Genomic DNA, 21,236 nt, shown 5'->3' on the forward strand with positions numbered 1-21,236 from the left:
TAATTTAAATTAGATATATATTCTTTGTGGATTTACATTAATAAGGAAAATTATCAGTATACTGTAACAAATTCATTGCATAGTGAATATATCTAATTGCTTGAAGAATGGTGATAATGTTTGATATTTCCTATAAACCAAATTGAAACTTATGTATTCATCTAGGTTTCTAAGATGCATATTAAAGACGAACTAATACAAAATTATATTCATATTGCATTTCCCCACCATGTCCCACCCAGGGAGCCGGTAGCTGAGTGGACAGAACACTGGCGTGATCCTGTGGTCCCGGGTTCGATCCCGGGCGCTGGCGAGAAACAATGAGCAGAGTTTCTTTCACCCTGATGCTCCTGTTACCTAACAGTACAGTAAATAGATACCTGGGAGTTAGTCAGTTGTCACGGGCTGCTTCCTGGGGGTGGAGGCCTGGTCAAGGACCGGGCCGCGGGGATACTAAGCCTCGAAATCATCTTAAGATAACCTCAAGAAGAAGGATTCCAAGTGATGTCTGGGGCCAGAGTTAGATATTGTCCTAATAGCAGCTTTGTGTTGAGTAATTAGAGAAAGTAAATGATTTTGGGTAGTAGAACCCCAAGCACAAATACCATAGTTCAGATAAGGATAGATGCGAGAATAATAGTGTCACCAGTGCAGGGCAAGGTACATAATATCTGATCTTAGAATGAATGCCAACAATTTTTGAAACTCTTTTTTTATATATTTAGAATGTGTCCCTGGAAATTCAGCTTGCGGTCAATGAGAACGCCAAGGAATTTGTCATCTGCTTTGATACAAATTTGGGTATTGTTTATCCTGAGATTTATTTGATTTGAGGATTTATTGCCAAACAAAATATAGAAAGTTTTATCAATGTTGAGGGTGAGTTTGTTGGCAGTTAGCCAGAGATGAACTTTATTTAGCTCAGTATTCACTGTGACATTTAGAGCAAGGTCAAGGTCAATTTACTGGAGTAAATGAAGGTTGTGTCGTAAGCAAATAGAATTGGTTTGAGGTGTTGGGAGGCATTTGGAAGGTCATTAATGTAGATGAGAAAGAAATTGAAATTGAAATTGAAATAAGTTTATTGAGGTAAAATACACACAAAGGGATGAGGTAGCTCAAGCTATTCTCACCCCGTTCAGTACAACGTGTTAGTACATACATAGACACACATCACAAACAATAAACCTGTTACCAAACATTCTGAGAGATAAACATGTACATTTCCATGAGAAAGAAGAGAGGGCCAAGTATGCTGCCCTGAGGAACACCAATGTTATGGGTAGGGTGGGAGAAATTGAATTATTCACAGAAACATACTGGAGCCTGTCAGTAAGGTAAGACTTAATGTATTACAGGAAGTGACCTCTGACTCCATAATGATGTAATTTAAGAAGAAGGTTTTGGTGGTTAACAGTGTCAAAAGCCTTACGCAGGTCCACAAATAACCCAACAGGGAATTCATTTTTATCAAGAGCTGCATGTATCAAGTTAATCATACTGATAAGTGTATCGTTAGTGCTTCAGACCTTGGGTCTGAAGCCATATTGACAAGAGCTAAGTAGATTGTGTTTGTCTAGATAAGAGAAAAGCTGCCTGTAGATTAGTTTTTCAAATATTTTTGACAAGTTTGGCAGAATTGATATAGGTCTGAAGTTGTTAACATCAGTGAGATCACCACATTTGTGGACAGGGGTTACTCTCGCTTTTTTTAGAATACCTGGAAAGGTTTGGAGCTCAAGTGACTTGTTGAAGAGCAATGCAAAATGGCACATAGCACCCAGCCATTATCTTCTGCATCTATGCAACATGAAACTACCTCATGTTCCTTCACAATATAACCTTATGGAAATAATTATCAAAAGAAGGAACCAAGACGGGAAGGCGAACGATATCAAAAGTATCCGATTCACCAAGAATTCTATCGAGGGACAAGTGACAGCGAGGGACGGTTGGATAGCAAGACACACACGCTTGTCCTGGAAGTCAGGACAGTCAACAAGGATATGTATGACTAAGAGGGACAATGCAGTTTGGACAATAAGGAGCAGGGTAGTGCTCCATTAAGTGTCCATGAGTTAAGTATGTATGGCCAATACGCAACCTTGCCAGAGCTGTTTCCCACTGCCGGTTACAGTGGTAGGAGAAAGGCCACGGGGACACACTACGCTTAAGAGTATGCAGTTTGTTATCAGTAACAGAATACCAACACAACCCTGCCAAAGGGGAAGGATGGAGGAATGAATAACTGGGTAAAAGTGGGAATAAGGAATACCTTTATGGGAGATGGGACAAGTGCGGATAGCTTCCTTAGCGGCTGCATCCGCACACTCATTTAAAGAGACACCAATATGTCTGGGAATCCAGCAAAACTCTACTGTCAAATCTACTGGAGATAAGAAACGTCCTATATTGTATCTCGATTACCATTGAATGTACTGGATTAAAGGACTCCAGAGCCATGAGGGCTACTGCAAGAGTCAACTACAACCACAAAGAAGGATTGACAGTGAGAAAGCATTAGACCAAGAGCATAGAATAAAGTTGTGCAGTGAAGATGCTAGTCTCCAGAGACAGGCAACACATATAGGTGTGGTCAGAAAAAACAACAGAGTAGCCTACACTGTCTGCAGACTTTGATCCATCAGTGAAGATGGAAATGGAGCTGGAGTGTGAAGAAAAGTGTTCAAGGAAAAGCCAACACCTGAACACCGAACGTCTGTTCTATGTTCAGGTGTTGACTTACCTCGACGACTGGCTGGTTTGGGCTCCCAGTCGGTTTCCCTCCCTCCTGTTTAAGAACTGTAGGAGGGGTAAAAGCTTTAGTAAAAGCTTTAGTGGGTCAGGGATTTACAAAATTTAGGGAGGGGGGGACCCTCCACAGGGATAGGGACAGAAGAACACGAGAAATATTGGTAATACTAACTGAAAGAGAATTTTGGAGACAAGACAACCGGACAAAAAGAGGGAGGTGGTGAAGGGGAACAGGAACTACAGGAAGGGTAAAAGTCACAGCATGACATAGGCGAGAGTGAGGGTGTTGTAAGGACCGCGCAAGGTAGTAAAGACAGTAGCGATCACGGGGGTCCTGTGATAGGAAGCCAGTGTCAACATACACGCTGAGGGTAGGAGTCAAATGAAAGGCACCAGAACTGAGGCGCAACCTAGTATGGTGCAAAGCATCAAGACAGCGCAGAAGTAACATCTATACCGAAAGCAAGCTGAAGCAGCTCCGCCAGCGCCGCACGATACGAGGCGACAGCATTCGACATAAGATCATGGTCCTGGAACAACCACGAGAGAAAGAATACCACCACCTTAACCGAAAGTGAAGTACAACGACGAAGAGTCAAAAAGAACCAGAGGGACCACCAGGAAACTACATACTGCCGCGAAGACGATCACCATACAGATAGTTATAAACTCGAGTCAAAAATTCCAAACGCGAATACTCGAGAAGAAGAGTGAACCAGTCTCGTAATGGATCGGGCCGATCTTCTGAAAGAGGCAAAAAACCTCCGGGTTCGAACACCAGGCAAACAGCGTCTGAAACCATGGCTTGGCCGGCCACCACAGGGCCAGGAGGACTACTCGCCCTTGGTAAGTCTCCAAGCGAGCCAAGACCTGGAGCAACAGCTGAACTGAGGTGGAAGAGGTACTGGAACCACCACCTCGACCAGTCCTGCCAGAAGGAGTCGATCCCGAAGGCCTCGCGGTCGAGGAAGGGCGTCACATAAACTGGAAGACGCCTCGACCATGCCAACATGAAGAGGTCCACCTCCGGGCCCACAAATAGCTCTCATCCTGTAACTACACTTAGGTAATTAACAAATGTCTGGCAGAGCCAACTGAATGAGTCGGCATTGACCGTCCATTCTGTGGATAGGGGAATGAACCAGGACAGGCCATCCACCAGGACGTTGGACACCCCCCACCTGGATGTGAACCGCCAGGAGAGCCAAACCCCGAGAACTCAGCAGACGAGTCACCCGAAGTGACCAGCCCCAAAGAGCCATGGATCACATCGAACCCCACTCATTTCAGGCAACGAACCGGCAGGCATTCGGGAGCAGTCCGAATCGTCGATCCGCGGGCAACCAGAACCCTCCAAAGCATAAACCAAACCACCGCGAACTCCCGCACCGTGCTGTGGGCCTGACGGAAGGACGGACCAAACCACCCTTGGCCAGCCAGGTGAGCACTGATCACAAAGCCCCAGCCGAAAGACGACGTGTCCATGAACACATTGAGCGAGGGCTCGGGTAGGCACCAAGGAACTGAAAAAAAATCTGAAGAGGAAGCCGGTGACGCAGCAGCCGATGCAAGGCCCCCCCGTGGGTTGAACCCAGCGATCGCGAGAGAGGCGGAAGGGACGTCCCCGAAGGAACCAGAACAGCCAACAAAGCCAAAGTTCAGGCAAAGTATCATCACAAAGTTCAGGCTCCCTCACAGACCCTCGAGCAACCGCCGGGTGACCCGGGAGCCCCCCAGAAACAAGTTCCTGGTGAATGGACTTCCGCCCGTTCACCAGGAACCTGAACCTGCCTAGCTGGGAAAGCACCAAACCCCTGGCATGCAGACACGTGGACCGACTGGGAGCCCAAGTCAGCCAGTCGTCGATATAAGCCAACACTGGAACACCGAACAGATGCAGACGGGCCACCACGACCTAGGTGAGGCGTGTGAACACACGAGGTCCCAGAGTCAACCCGAAAGGGAGACAACGAAAACGGTAACTCTGATGACTCAAAATAAAACTGAGCCAGTCCCTGAGCCCCAGATGATGTGCCAATACATGTCCTTGAGGTCCAGGGACACTAAGCACCCGGCTCCAACAGAAGCCGGACCTGGGACAGAGTGGTCATCCGAAAGAAGGGGCAAAAAAAACCAGGGGTTCAGACGGGATAAGTCCAGAATGAACCCCAGGTCCGCACAGTCCTTTTTTTTGAACTGGAAACAGGCGGGAAACCCACCTCAGGGACGTCGTCAGTTCGACCACGCCCAAGTGCACCCACTCCAAGACGACCTGAAAAGAGAGCAGAAGAGGTCTGCCCTGCCAGCCCCAAACCCCCCGAAGGGGGGAGGAGCCACCGAAGGCCACAAGAAACAATCCAAAAAGCCCACGAATCGTGGGACCAGGCATGAGCAAACAGAGCAAGCTTCCCCTCCCCCCCCCCAATCGCCCCATCAATGGGGCGAAAGGGCCGACGCCCCATACATGAACCCGACCTGCGCACTGATCGAGCACCACGCCGACCAGGCGCAGCCGGGACCGAAGGTAGCTCCAGCTCTGAAACTGGCACCTGTGGCCCCACCTCAACAACCGGAACAGCGGGCCCTGGCACGACCTCTCCGGAAGGAACCCTCTCGGGACCCACGGAGAACCAACAAGTCAGACATAGGGTGGCAGCTAGAGGAAGCCACTTACATATATTGTTTGACTGCAGAAACCACAAATAAGGACAAAAAAGCGAAGACAATCTAAGAGCCAGGGCCCAAGCGGATTCCAAGGAGGAAGCAAGTACCATCTGCCGACATCCGAGGCGCACAGCGAAAAGCCGCAATGGTGCATTCCGGCGCAAACAACTTCAAAAGTGCAGACGACGCCCGAGCAGCCGAAGCCAAGGCACTAGATCCAGGAATGGCCCCAAGTGCCTCTACAGCCTCCGTAAGCCAATCGAACAACAGCTCAAGGAGGGAAAGGAAATGCAGGACCGAAGGCAACGAGCCCCGAGTGCGCAAGTCCTCAGCCATAAGTGCAGCCAACAGGGAGGGAACCTGCACATGAAGCTGAACCGCGCCAGCATCCTGCAGAAGAGCCGGAGCGAAAAGGCACTCATTAAAGTGTGCAAAATCGCCCCCCGGGTAAACCTGGACCACAGTCAATTTCACACGCCATTCAAGTGTGCGGGTACAACAGAAGGTGTCCCAAGTATCCAGCGAAAAAACATAGGGCAAGCCAGTACGACTCTGGAACCTCATAATGAACCCAGTATGGAGACGAAGACCCAAACGTAAAGGAAGACGTATCCATTATAGAGGCATACACTGGGTCATGCAGGAGGTAAGCTGCAATGGCCGTCCGCACCTCATCCGGAGAGTTCCAGGAAGCTGAAAACCTCTGGAAGGACGGAACCGAAGGACCCACAGGGACATTGAACCAAACCTGGGAAAAAGCCAAACCCAAATCCAACTCGTACGCAGAGAAGAGGAAAGGAAAACCCCACTCCTTGTAACAACAAGCCCCGCTCGGAGAGCCAAAAAACACAGGCGGAGTCCAACGGGGCCCAAGGCCCCCAAGTCAGCTTCTTCCCAACCTCGGGAACCTCTATGTCAGGCCCCGGGGGTGAGTCGTCCTCCAAAGCCCCGGCCTCACCAGAAAAAGCCGGGGCGGCCAGAAGAGTAGGAAGAGGATGGGCCCACTGGTCAGACCTCATAGCCACGGCTGGAAGAACTGACTCGAATGCCTCCGTAGCCACCCTAGAAGGGGCAACCCCAGAAACTGCCCGAGTCTCACAAACCTCTAAACCCTGCCCCGACCCTGAAGCCCTCAGACGCTTAGGAGCCGGAAGCAAGGAAAGGGGGGGGAGGGGGTTATCTGGAGATGATTTCAGGGCTTTAGTGTCCCCACGGCCCGGTCCTCGGCCAGGCCTCCACCCCCAGGAAACAGCCCGTGACAGCTGACTAACACCCAGGTACCTATTTTACTGCTAGGTAACAGGGGCATAGGGTGAAAGAAACTCTGCCCATTGTTTCTCGCCGGCGCCTGGGATCGAACCCAGGACCACAAGTCCAGCGTGCTGTCCGCTCGGCCGACCGGCTCCCCAAACAACAGCCGGTGGGGGGGGGGGGGGAACAAATGAACCACAGCAGGGGGAAGAGTGAGGGGGCATGGACAGAACTAAGGCCGAAGCGACCAACACCCCACAAGTCCGGGTTACCTACCTTGAGGTTACCTTGAGGTGTTTCCGGGGCTTAGCATCCCCGAGGCCTGGTCAACGACCAGGCCTCGTCGTTGCTGGACTGCTCAAGCAGGCTGTTGGACGCGGCTGCTCGCAGCCTGAAGTATGAGTCACAGCCTGGCTGATCAGGTATTCTTTGGAGGTGCTTATCGAGTTCTCTCGAACACTGTGAGGGGTTGGCCAGTTATGCCCCTCATGTGTAGTGGAACTGTCTTAAACAGTCTCGGGCCTCTGATGTTGATAGCGTTCTTTCTCAGAGTACCTATTGCACTTCTGTTCTTCAACGAGGGTATTCTGCCCATCCTGCCATGCCTTCTGGTCTCATGTGATGTTATTTCTGTGTGCAGGTTTGGAACCAGCCCCTCTACTATTTTCTATGTGTAAATTATTATGTATCTATCCCACCTGCGTTCCAGAGAATACAGATTTAATCTCTTTAGTCGGTCCCAGTAGTTCAGATGTTTTACCGAGTGGATTCTAGCAGTAAAGGATCTCTGCACACTCTCCAGGTCAGCAATTTCTCCAGCTTTGAAAGGGGCTGTCATTGTGCAGCAGTACTCCACTCTAGAGAGCACTAGCATCTTGAAAAGTATCATCATTGGTATAGCATCTCTAGTGTGAAAGGTTCTTATTTTCCAACCTGTCATTTTTCTCTCTATAAATACAGAGACTTCTTCCGGGTCCCTATAAACAAAACGGGGCAGCCTCCAGGCATCTGGGGAAGCAACCAACCTAGTGCGCTGCAACAACCTAAACCTATCGTGCAACGTGCGAGCTACCTGCACCCAAATAATGTCATCATCAGATTGGGTGAAGTGAGTCACAAACAAGCAACAAAGCTTGCAGGACTCAGGGTCGAATGTGTCATCGACCCAACAGGCAGCATGACGGAGGCAAAAACAATGAGCGTCACCTTGAGACAAAGGGACAGAGCAACCCTCAAACTCGCAAAAAGCAAGAGGGGACTCGGGTCACATCCATTGGACCCGAGCACCCCCGTGGGGTTTCCCAGAGCCCATAGACTGGGTCTGCTAAGGGTTATCCCAGGCAGGGTACTGCTAACTGCTGCCCAAGCTACCAATCAACATTGCTAATGTTGTCCAAGCACCTGCTAATGCTGAACCCCCAGGACGTGTCCACTCATGAGGGTGAAGCATGGGGTACCACAAAATACAAACAACCCTAATATAAAGGGGAAAGGAACACCAAGGCAGACCCCTGCTCCCGCTACCAGGCAAAAATAAAAATAAAAATAAACCTCGCAAGAGGACAGTGTACCCAGAGGGAACAGAGCTGGCCACTGTTATGGGTGAAAACTAGCTACGCAGTACCCCGTGCCCCTACCAGGGCAATAACTACCACTTACCCCAAGGCAAACTAGGAAGGAAACCCCCCAAAACACTCGGAGTGGTCAATCGCCAAGCAGCAAAAGACCAACAGAGGTAGACCCAAGGTGACTTGTGGAAGGGAACCCCCAAGCCCCTAGGGTGGCACTCAGGGAAGGTGACCCTAAGCACATGCAGCTCGAGTACCTGTGAATATTACTCCCAGCTCGCATACCACCGTAAGAGCAGTACTGAGGAGAGGACAGCACAACAAAAGTCCGGAGCTGTAGCCACAACAACCAAGCCGTATCCCATTAGCCGAAAAACTGCGGTGTGGATCGCCGGCACAGGGGTCTGGGGCTCCCCCTTCCCCCTCCTGGTGAGGGGTAAGGTGGAGCCACTATACTAGGGGTGAAGATCATCTGAAAAAATCTGATATGCTAGCAGTGATCTGGATGGATGCATGGCCCATCATGAACTAGTGAAGCAGCCAAGGGTACATTTCTCAGAAATGCACATGATTCAGCATTATAGTTCAGCCATATTCTATAGGAAAACCTTCCCTTCTTTAATTATTATTTAAGAGTGCTGTACTGTATGAATTACATCTTAATTTATTTAATTTACATTAATACTAACCAGTTTGGGACGTCTACAAAGAGGGACACCAAGTAAGGCCAGTGTGTGAAGGAAGTGGTAGCGGTTGGCAGTCTCATATACCTGCTTCAATTCCTCTGGATATTCTCGTCGGTAAAACACTGAAGGAATCAGAACTTTATTAAAATGACATTATAAATACCAGCTTCTTACATGACTTTTTGAAATACTGTGTGGTTCATGAACTACCAGTCATTTCATTACTTGAAACATTTTCATATATAGTACAGTACTGAATTCTTTCTTTAAATGCCAATAGGAAAATTAACTTCCCTACACACCATTCTGCCAACTACCTGTTTTGGGACTTGCAAACAAAAACTTAGATTGCCAGCAAAACTGGCTGTTACTCATTCAAGTAGAGAATATGTACGGTTTGTATAATCTAGAGGCTATAATTGGCTTAGAACCTGTTTATCCATCAGAGATTTAGTTAATCAAGGGCTGGATAACTGGGCGTTTTCTTTATTTACACAACAAAAATTTAAACATATTCACAATGAACTACTTATACACGATGACTAAACCACAAACCAGAAGATGAGGAGACAATGACGTTTCGATCCGTTCTGGACCATTATCAAGTCAATTATATTTATACACACTGCACTATAGTTTGCTGTCTACTCACCATGAGCACCATATGCACCAAGGGCAACAGCAGTAGCACCTGAAATTCCAGCAATGCGCACAAACCATCGTGCATATGAAGGAATGTTCAGCATATCCCCAGTTGCAATTTCTACAACTTTTGTTGCTGCTTTACCGTTGATACTCTGAAATTCAGAGAACAAAATATGTACATGATTTACATGTTTTGTTTAAATATAAATTAAAACAGTGATCAATAGCCACTATAATTTCTTAAAATTTTTAATAACTTCATTTTAATAAAATCTAATTACTCATACAAAATGACAGGTACTGTACATTTATATACATGCAAGTACCAGTATAAACAAAAATACAGTACAATATAAGCAATAAATCATTTTCACTTATGCACCTTCTTGCTACATGCTTGACCTGATTCACGGCCGAGAGTTGTGAACCATTGAGGAACGTCTCCGGGCCTATCTGCTGAATGGGGTAAAACTGCAGAAAATGATGCAGGTTCAGACTACAGGTCCAAAGGGACAGAAACTATTCTCTGCAATAAACCTGGAGCAACAACTGAACCAGAGGGAAGAGAGAGAAAACCTCATCCTGCTTGATACCTGCTTGATGGGGTTCTGGGAGTTCTTCTACTCCCCAAGCCCAGCCTGAGGCCAGGCTTGACTTGTGAGTTTGGTCCACCAGGCTGTTGCTTGGAGCGGCCCGCAGGCCCACATACCCACCACAGCCCGGTTGGTCCGGAACGTCTTTTAGAAAACAGTTTAGTTTCTCTTGAAGATCTCCACAGTTGTTCCGGCAATATTTCTTATAGTCGCTGGGAGGACGTTGAACAACCGTGGACCACAGATGTTTATACTGTACAGTGTTCTCTCATTGTGCCTATGGCACCTCTGCTCTTCACTGGTTCATCGACCAAAGTCCAGCCAAAAGGCATCTACCATGATAGTCTCGCATTCAGTGAATGGGTCATGTAAACTACAAGCTTTCAGTTGCAAGCTGATTCAAAGTGGTCCACTTATGAGCAACTGAACTTCTCACAAAGCCAATGGAACATGTTATCGATGGTCAATTCCATGGCTATGGGGCAGAAATGAGATACCTTCTACCAGAACATTGGACACATCACCCGAACATAACCATGTAGGAAGCCAAACCCTGAGAACCCACAGAGTCCAATTTCACAAAGGAAAAGACTGAAGAGATCCCCCCTTGATTCAGATAATAAACCAAACCATGGAGCCCACCAGAAGGTGAAGCAACTACAGAGTGCACCAACCTCGAATTCATGTATGGTGTTGTGTGCCCAGTTCAAAAAGACCCACCCAACATCCTTGAGTGGATAGGTGAGTGCTGATCACAAACTCCCAACCCAGGGCAGAAGCATCCATGAAGAGGTCAAGCATGGGTAAGTCAGAAACATGGGACAACCCCAAAATGCCAGAAGAGAAAACTGGCAAACCAAAAGATATCAAATGGCCCATGGAGCCTACACTCAACAGTCCTGTGGTAAAAGGGACTAAACTAAAGAAAATGTTAGAGTTCAGAGCCAAACCGTGTTCAGAAAATAAACCACACGAGCAAAGTTCAGATTTCTGCATAGCCACTCAAACCAATGATAGTGACTGTGCCACCAGTTAGAAATACTCATCCAAATAGTGTATAGAGTGGAGGGGCATAGGTAATTCAATAAAATATTCAATAAAACCTCATTCTTCCTTACATTACATGACATTACAGAATTTAAAAATGAAAATACAGAACAAAGGCACTTTCAATATGAGATGGAACATCAAATGACTGGCACACTTCTTCATTGGGGTAGGAAGAAATAAAGAAGTTGGACCTGATGGAGTTTCACCTTGGGTACTGCAAGAAAGTGCAACTGAGCTGAGCATTCGACTCCAATTGATATTCCAAACATCCTTGTGTACAGGAATCTTAGAAGATACTAGTATATGGAAAAAGGCAAACATAGTACCAATCTATAAAAATGATAGTTGAGAGGAACCTCTAAATTATAGACCCATATCATTAACAAGCATGGAAGTCAAAACACTAGAAAAAATAGTTAAAGCCAAATGGGTTGAAGAATGTAATGATATAATAATGGACAGACAGTATGGTTTTCGAACAGGGAGATCATGTGTAACAAATCTTCTTATTTTTTATGATAGAGCCACAGAAATACTACAGGAAAGAAATGGTTGGGTTGACTGTGTCTATCTGGACCTAAAAAACCAGCGTTGAATGTAATGAAACGCCATTTTCTGGGTGAGCCCCGGAGGTTCCCTGGAGCTTATCGGGCTAATGTATGTTATATTAGACCGGGACATTAGCTAAGGAGTTCAGACCTACCAGGGACCAGTGCCAGAACCTGGCCCCTTTAGAGAGGTTTCAGGGAGCAATAGTCCTGGAAAACCCCCTTGTGGTTGGGGTTTTCCTTATCTGCCATCGACCGGGGTCAGGCACCCAGAAAGGTAGGCATAACAAAACAAACCCCACATGGTAAAGAACTAAAACAAAAAACCAAACAGAGAGGTAGAAACTCCCTACAATCCCAAGGAAAAAGCAAACATCACACTTTACTGCCACGCCGATTGTCCGCGCAGTCCTCCCCGCCCCGTGAGGGGGAGTGGGGAGCCCCGGACCTACCACGCCGGCTGCCTAGCTTCAGTTCGGAAGCTAAGCGTCAACCAATGCAAAAAAAAAAAAAAACGCCGACCGGTGGGAGGGAAGGTTGCCGGAGAGCCTCCGGGGCTCACCCAGAAAATGGCGTTTCATTACATTCAATGCTGGTTTTCTGTGGGGAGCCCCTACGGCTCCCTGGAGCTTCATACCCAAAGAGAAGGAAAAGAAAGGGCTAACCCAGGAGGCGGCCGCCACAAACTCCGCAAAGCGAAGCCAAGACAACAGGTTGCAACCTGCGACCCAAGGCAACAAGAACGCACATGAGCAGATGCGCATAAAGAATGGGCGGCCAAGAACCTGTGCGGCCCTCAAAACCCTGCGCCCGAAATGAGCCCTATATGTCACCAACACAGCAGCAAAAGCTGCAAACGTCCGAACAGCACGGGCGCAAGGGAAGACCGCAGGCTGGAAGACTGAAAAACTCTGCGGATGACCTGGAAGACCCAAGCCCTGAAAATAGGGAACGAGGGGAACCGGATCAAACCAAAGCGCATCCCCCAGACACGGTACACAGGTAACGGCAAAGAGCGCAACTGGACAACACAGGATGCACCCCCGGCCAAACCAATCAAGCATCAATAACCCAAGAACCCCTCCGGAAAGCAGCCGTCTCGACCGTCGCCAGGACTGAGAGAGGCTGCAAATGTACAAACCTACCACCAGTACCAAAGAGCAGAACCTGAACCGAAGGGGCTACCACAAACTGAGGAGAAGATAAGAAGGCACCTTGATTAAGGACCAGGACGGCTCAGGCGACACATAAGCAGACCGGAGGTGAAACAAAACACGAGAAAGCATACGAAACGGGGCAGATGTGACGTCCACCCCAAACGCAAGACGGAGCAGCTCCGCCAGCGCCGCACAAAACGAGGCGACAGTAAGAAACATCAAATAACTGTAGTCCTGAAAACCAAAGAAAGTACAAGACAACCCGATGTGAAAGAGAAGACAACCTACGAAGAGCAAGAAAAAGTGCATAGAAACACCAGGAACGTCATACTGCCGCCAAGACGAAGCTCTCAGGTGGGAGACCATCAACAAAGCCACCTGATCACCACAGAGATGGTGATACCCACATTAAAATACCAGATGCGAAGAGCCGAGGAGAAGGCCGATCCAGTCACGTACAGGACCGACCCGACCTGCCGAAAGATGCGGAGCCGCGGGAAAACGCCCCGGGTACGGACACCTATCAAGCAGCGTCTGAAAATAAAGCTGGGCCGGTCACCAAGGAACCATAAGGACTGCTCTCGTGGGAATGGGCTGCAACCGAGCCAGAACCCGAAGCAACAGCTGGACCAGGAGAAGAGGAACAGGTACCCCCACCTCGACCAGTCCTGCCGAAAAGCATCCACCGTGAACGCCTCGCAGGCGGGTAAGGGCGCCACATAAAATGGGTGATGCCTAGACCACGCCAACTCGAAGATGTCCATGGCCAGGAAGCCATACGTCCAGCAGCTCCAACAAAATGAGTCAGCGACGACTGGCCAATCCGCGAACAGAAGAATGAACCGAGACAGCTGTCCACCAGGACGCAGGACATACCCCGGACATGAACCTCATGGTTAGCCAAACCCCGAGAATCCAGCAAATGAGTCATTCTAAGGAACCAACCCCAAAGGTCAACACCTAATAGAAACCTTGTGGTTCCGGCAAAGAACCGCCAGAGAACAGTCCGAATGGAGCTGAATGGTAGAGCACCGAGTGACCCAAACCCTCCGAAGCGCAAACCAGACAGCCATGAACTCCCGAACCATGCTGTGAGCCCAATGGACGGACAGACCCCACCATCCCCAGCCGACCTGGTGAGCACTGGTCACAAAGCCCCAGCCGAGAGATGACCCTGCTTGATACCTGCTTGATGAGGTTCTGGGAGTTCTTCTACTCCCCCTTGAGAGTTTGGACCACCAGGCTGTTGCTTGGAGCGGCCCACAGGCCCACATACCCACCACAGCCCGGTTGGTCCGGCACTTCTCTTAGAAAACAGTCTAGTTTTCTCTTGATGTCCACGGTTGTTCCGGCAATATTTCGTATAGTCGCTGGGAGAACGTTGAACAACCGCTCTGTTTATACAGAGTTCTCTGATTGTCCCTATGGCACCTCTGCTCTTCACTGGTTCAATCTTGCATTTTCTTCCATATCATTCACTCCAGTACGTTGTTATTTTACTGTGTAGATTTGGGACCTGGCCCTCCAGTATTTTCCATGTGTATATTATTTGGTATCTCTCTCGTCTCCTTTCTAGAGACTACATTTGTAGAGCTTTGAGACGATCCCAATAATTTAGGCGTTTTATCTCATCTATGCGTGCCGTATATGTTCTCTGTATTCCTTCTATTTCAGCAATCTCTCCTGCTCTGAAGGGGGAAGTGAGTACTGAGCAGTACTCGAGACGGGACAACACAAGTGACTTGAAGAATACAACCATTGTGATGGGATCCCTAGATTTCAAAGTTCTCGTAATCCATCCTATCATTTTTCTGGCTGACGCGATATTTGCTTGGTTATGCTCCCTAAACATTAGATCATCGGACATCATTATTCCCAAATCCTTGACATGCTGTTTTTCTACTATGGGAAGATTCGATTGTGTTTTGTACCCTGTATTATGTTTCAGATCCTCATTTTTGCCGTACCCGAGTACCTGAAATTTATCACTGTTAAACATCATGTTATTTTCTGCTGCCCAATCGAAAACTTTGTTGACATTTGCTTTTAATTTTTCAATGTCTTCAGCAGAGATAATTTTCATGCTGATTTTTGTGTCATCTGCGAAGGATGACATGAAGCTGTGACTTGTATTTTTGTTTATATCTGATATAAGAATAAGGAACAGTAGCGGTGCAAGGACTGTACCTTGAGGTACGGAGCTTTTAACTGCGCTTGGACTCGATTTTATTTGAGTGACTGTTACTATTTGTGTTCTGTTCGACAGGAAATTGAGTATCCAGCATCCTACTTTTCCAGTTATTCCCATTGACCTCATTTTGTGTGCTATCACCCCATGGTCACATTTGTCGAACGCCTTTGCAAAGTCTGTATATACAACATCTGCATTTTGCTTTTCTTCTAGAGCTTCTGTGATTTTATCATAGTGGTTGAGTAACTGTGACAGACAGGATCTTCCCGCTCTAAATCCATGTTGTCCTGGGTTGTTCAACTCATTGTTTTCCATAAAACTAGAAATTTGATTCCTAATCACTCTTTCAAACACTTTTATTATGTGTGATGTTAGTGCAACTGGCCTATAATTTTTTGCCAAGGCTTTACTCCCCCCCCCCCCCGCCTTGTGCAAAGGAACTATATCTGCCAATTTAAGTGCTGCTGAACACATCGAGCGAAGGCTCGGGGAGGTGCCAAGGCACGGTACCCCCAAAAACCCCATAGAGGAAGCTGGTGACGCAGCACCAACACAAGATCCCCGGAGGAACGAACCCAACGATTGTAAGACAGGCGGTAGGGGAGCCTCCGAAGGAACCAAACAGATGCCGAAGTCAAACCCGACCCAGCGGGCAGACCAGCACGTCGAAGTTCAGACTCCCGCACAACTGCTCGAGCAACCGCTGAGCAACCCGGGACCCCCTCATGAACAGCCGAAGGCGGGATCACAGTCGCAGCAACACTTCTGGAGGGAAAGACAAGGAGCGGCCCAAGAGCCCTAAACAAGGCCCAGCCAGGTCTGATCCTGGGACGAAAACAGATGGAATGGCCTCCAGATCACCAGGAAACCAAACCTGGCGATCTGGAAAGAACCACACCCCTGGCGAGCATACAAGTGGACCAACTGGGAGCCCACACCAGCCAGTCGTCGAGGTAGGCCAGACACCGAATCCCAAGCAGACTCCGACAGGGCACCAAGATCCGGTAAAGATGCAAAAATACACCAAGTGCCAATTACAAAATAGGGAAGGCAACAAAAGCGGCAAGCTTGAAGCCCCGCCACCAACTATGCCAGTCCCGGAAAACTGGAAAGGAACGTGCCAAGAATTGACCTGGAGGTTCAGGAACACCATCCAGGCACCCGGCCCCAACAGAAGCCGGACAGGAGACAACACTCCTCCGATGCGGGCATAGAATCCAGGGCGCAGACTGAAGAAGTCCAGAAGAACTGCAGATCTGACAGGCCCATGTCTGCAAAGAGCAGACGGGAACCCCAGAAGGATGGGGCGGATCGACCACGTGCAACACACCCACTAAGAAGACATGACGAGACGCAGGGGAAGAAGCCCAGCCAGCCAGCCCTGAAATCCCCAAAGGGGAAGTAGCCGTCCACCGCCGCCACTAGAGGCCGGAAGACAACCAAAAGCGCCCACCAACTGCGTGACCATGCGAGAGTCAACAGAGCAAGGTGCTCCCCCAGCGCCCCGTCAACAGAGAAGGGAACAGAACCCCTTCCAAAAGAAAAATTACACATACACATATATACATTATGTATATACACATACACATACACACAAGGTATGTTACACACACATGTGTAAGCACATACACATGTGCACACACACAGTGTACACATGTGTACGCACACATATACGTGAAAAGAAAATTACAAGCCGCCGACCAGTGGGCAGAGAGCACCACGCCGGCCAGGCGAAGAAGGCACAAAACTGCATCAAAAGACCCACCTCAACAACAAAACCTCAAAGTCCCAGCACGACCACAACATGTGCCAAGACCCAAAAAGATCAGTCTGCAAGCCAGGAAGACCCCGGAACTCCAGAAGGCAGAACCGGGTCACACATGAGGAAACAAAGCCCCCTGAACCCAGAAAGGGGGCCCAAGAGGAAGAAACCTCCGGAACGAAACCAAAGAACCCAAAGGAACCCGGAATGGAACCAGGGGGAGCCCAAACCACCACATTTGCCAGTGGAGATACACCATAGAAAGGCAAAGCACAGCCCCCAGACAGAACCCCCAGGGAAACGGTCAAAACAGACCGAAAACCGAGGGACAAGGTGTGGGAGCAAGTATAACAGCCAGGGGCACTAAGCCAAACCCAAGGGCCCAGACCCAAAACAGACAAATGGAAAACCCGGTGTAAAATCAACACTCAAACGTTCCCAGAGGAACAGGAACGGGCAGAACACACCAGAAAAGTAAAGAAACGACAACAGGAGAATAAAACCCCTGAAAAAGGTTTAAAACTCACCCCAGACGCTCGCTCGCACACCCAGGCGCATGTAAACAAACCGCAACGCCGCACTGGTGGCCACGCCACGAAACCGGCAGAAGAAAATGGCCACCAGAACAGAGGGTTGTGACCGACACTAAAGATACAAAAACACGTCAGCAAAAGTGGGAAGCAAGCAGACTGGATGGGCAAAAAACTCCGCCCAAAAGCAGAAAACCCAGGCAGGGGCAAACCGCCCCAGAATTGCTAGCAGGCATCCCCCACAGCCTTGGGAACCAGGAACAGAGGCCCCGGGGCAGAGCCGTCCTCCAAGCCCTCCGCCCTTAAAGAAAAGGAAGAGTCCATGGGAAAGGCAGTAAGAAAGGGCCGCTGGTAAGACCCAGAAGCCTTGGCAGGAGGAACAGGCTCGAAAACCTCCGTCCCCCAACCCGAACGGGGCAGCCCCTGAAAACCGCCAGAGTCTCGGCCCCAACTAAACCCCTCCCCGATCTCGAAACCCACAGATGGTCCGGTGCCAGGAACAGGGAGGGAAAGGGGCGAACAGCACCTAACCAAAATGGGGTGGCCTCGGGGCATCCGAGTGGGAAACCAACCTAGCGTGTTGCAGCAACCTAACCTAGCTTGCAACACTGATGTCGCCTGTACTCTGAACAGTAATAACATCAGGAGAGTACTGGAGAACAAGCAGAGAATCTCTCTCGCAAGACAAGGTGTCAGTGACCCAACAAGCAACATGACGGAAGTAAAGTGGCGACTGTCACCCGGAGACAAGGGCACAGCAACCAACGATCCTGTACAAGACGGGTTGGGACCCGGAAGACACATACAATGGTCCACCGAGCCCCGACAGGGGTTTCCAGAGCCCGTATGAGTAACAACTATGGGAAGCCCGGGCAAGGTGTTGCTAACCGGTTAAACACCCAAAAATAACAAGGGGTAGAGGATAACACTGAAAACTCCTGTGACATGTACAATCACAGGGGCTTAGCAGAGGGCCACCAAACATTACCAGTGGAACTATAGCCACACTAGGCAGACCCCACCAGGCAAATAAAAAACAAAAAAACAAAACAAAAAAAAACGCAAAAGTACACCGTCTCCAGAGGCAACAGGAACCGGTCGCCGCTTAGGTGGCAGGTCGCACAACACCTTGATGCCCTAACCAGCACAATACCAGTCCCTACCCAGGGCCAAACAAGGGCCCCAAGCCCCAGCTGGCCCCATGGGCGAGGCAAATGCCGAGCAGCAAGAACCTCTACAGGAATGGTTCCCGAACGCCCCAGGGAAGATAACCCTGTTACGCAGGGGCAGTACTCACAGGGCGCTTAGGGAAGGAAGCCCCTAAGGGCATGCAGCCCCGGCACTGATGAAGTACTCCTGGCCACCACACAACACAACACACGGCAGTGAACGCCACACAAGGCAAACACGGCCTAGGAAACTGAGGCCAGGGAAGTGTCTATCCCGGTTGACATTAGCTTACGAACTGAAGCTAGGCAGCCGGCGCGGTAGGTCCGGGGCTTCCCCTCCCCCTCTCGGGGCGGGAGAGCTGCGTGGACGAACGGCGCGGCAGTAAAGTGTGATGTTTGCTTGTTTGCTTGTTTCCTTGGGATTGTAGGGAGTTTCTATTTCTCTGTTTGTTTTTTTGTTTTAGTTCTTTACCATGTGGGATTTGTTTTGTTATGCCTACCTTTCTGGGTGCCTGACCCTTGGTTGATGGCAGATAAGGAAAACCCCAACCACAAGGGGGGTTTTCCAGGGCCATTGCTCCCTGAAACCTCTCTGAAGGGGCCAGGTTCTGGCGCTGGTCCCTGGTAGGTCTGAACTCCTTAGCTAATGTCCCAGTCTAATATAACATACATTAGCCCGATAAGCTCCAGGGAGCCGTAGGGGCTCCCCACAGAAAAGCAGCATTTAATGTAATGAAACCCCATTTTCTGGGCGAGCCCCCCAAGGCTTCCGGAGCTAGAACCTGGCCTCCTCAGAGAGGTGCAGGGAGCATTGACTATATGAGCACTCTACATTTAGAGTTTGTCATGTATGCCATCGACTGGGGAAGGCACCCAGGGGACAATGTATTTGTAGGCGAACAAATACAAACCTCTAACTGGTTAAAATACAACCTACCTGTGAACAAAGTGAAAGAACTCCCTCCAAAAGCCAACAAGGAAACAAACAAATCATCATCCAACTAGCATTCCCATTCGTCAGCGTTCCCCTCTCCCCCGTCAGGGGGACAGGGGATCCCGCTCAGGCAGACTCCACCCCTGTTCGTAGAATAATGAAAACCGTCGACTGAAGGGAGGGAGGGTGTCAGGGAGCTTCCAGGGCTTGCCCAGAAAATGGCATTTCAATACACTCAACGCTGGTTTTCTGTGGGGAGCCCCTATCAGCTACCTGAAGCTAAATACCCACAGATAGGTAAAAACAGTGACTTATCCGGGAGGCAGCAGCACTACAGGTCTTACAACGAAGATGAAACAACAGGCCGCGACAGACCTCCCAGAACAACAGAAAGCCGCAGAGAGCCCGGAACGTTGACAAGATATCTGGCGACCAGGACCCTGTTCGACTGCCAAAATTCCTGTGCCCGAATGTTGACCCAAGACATATTACCATAGACAGCAGTAAAAGCAGCAGACTTAGCAGTAAAAGCAGCAGACTTCCTTATATAATGGACACGAGTGTAGACTGCAGGCTGGCTAGACATGGTAAACATGCGGACAACTTAAAGAGACACGAGCCCTGGAAAAGGGAACCTGGGAAACCGGGCCCACCCAGAGCATGTCCACTGTCACTGAACCAGTAGCACGCAGATAGCGACATAAATCTGCAACCAGACACAAAACATGATGCACCCCCATGTAACACGGATTAGGTTCCTCTCTCTTATCTTCCTTCTTTGCTTCTTTTCCCTCTACCCGTATTCTTACTTTTTATTCTCTACCAAGGGACTCCAAAACTTTTACCAAAACCAACTCCACGCCACGTGGTCCTAAGACGATTGACCGACTTAGGATTCTACACCCAGTATGACGTGACCTAGGCTTTGAGCAAAACCCTAGAGTCGCCTCTACGCTGCTACCACCAGACCAGCAACACCGAGCAATGATCGAGGTCTGGATCGATCACGCTAATTAATCAACCTTGGGGCTTGATCCCCACTCGATGACCGTGGAAACTTAAGAGTGTGAAATTAATTACACGGGAATGATTCGATGTTAGAATCGATGTTAGAATTGGCGCCCAATCCAACTCTGCCTCGTGTGGACCACGTGACCAGGACAAGTATACACATAACCAAATGGAAACAATAAAAATGCAAATTATTAACTTAATTAATTTATTAAAAGAAAACTAAAACAAAAATCTAAATACAGTAGAACCTCTATTAACGAGTTTAATCCGTTCTGGCACCGAGCTCATTACCTGGAAAACTCGTCTTTGGAAACAAATTTCCCCATTTAAAATAAAGGAAATAAGTTTAATCCGTTCCACTCCCAAAAACATCCATACTTGTATGACTTTTTTTTATGTAAATATAATACTGCACATGTAAATATAAATGTTTTGTTGTAGTGTTTTAATATTTACTTTACCTTATGAAGAGTAGTTGCTGGCTTGAGGGAGACGATGGAGAGGTGGGAAGGAGGAGAGGGGTTATGGTGTGGAAGGAGAATTCACCTCTGAGTCAGGCGGACTCTCTCTTCTTGGGAATTTCACCCAAATTTCATTTCAAATGTCACACAAGGATGCGTTAGACCAGCACCAAATAAAAAAACTACGTTGATTACACTCGTTGTGTCAACAATATAATAGTCTTACCACGAAGATACAATACAATGCCGTTTTCTCAAA

The 21,236-nt window shown here is 48.6% G+C and overlaps 1 protein-coding gene across 2 annotated transcripts in view; it reads right to left on the reverse strand.

The window, feature by feature from the left end:
• The window catches only part of LOC123757636 (transmembrane protein 256 homolog), a 58,378-nt gene that overhangs the window by 5,810 nt on the left and 31,332 nt on the right, over positions 1 to 21,236 (reverse strand). For both annotated transcript variants that reach the window (XM_069326937.1, XM_069326938.1), the window contains exons 2-3: positions 9,576 to 9,720; positions 8,927 to 9,045 (exon numbers count right to left, since the gene is read on the reverse strand). In XM_069326937.1, the coding sequence (XP_069183038.1) occupies positions 8,927 to 9,045; positions 9,576 to 9,720 (264 nt within the window). The remainder of the gene's footprint in view (positions 1 to 8,926; positions 9,046 to 9,575; positions 9,721 to 21,236) is intronic.

This window comes from Procambarus clarkii, chromosome 19 (assembly GCF_040958095.1).
Source record: "Procambarus clarkii isolate CNS0578487 chromosome 19, FALCON_Pclarkii_2.0, whole genome shotgun sequence".
NCBI classification, from domain to species: Eukaryota; Metazoa; Arthropoda; class Malacostraca; order Decapoda; family Cambaridae; genus Procambarus; species Procambarus clarkii.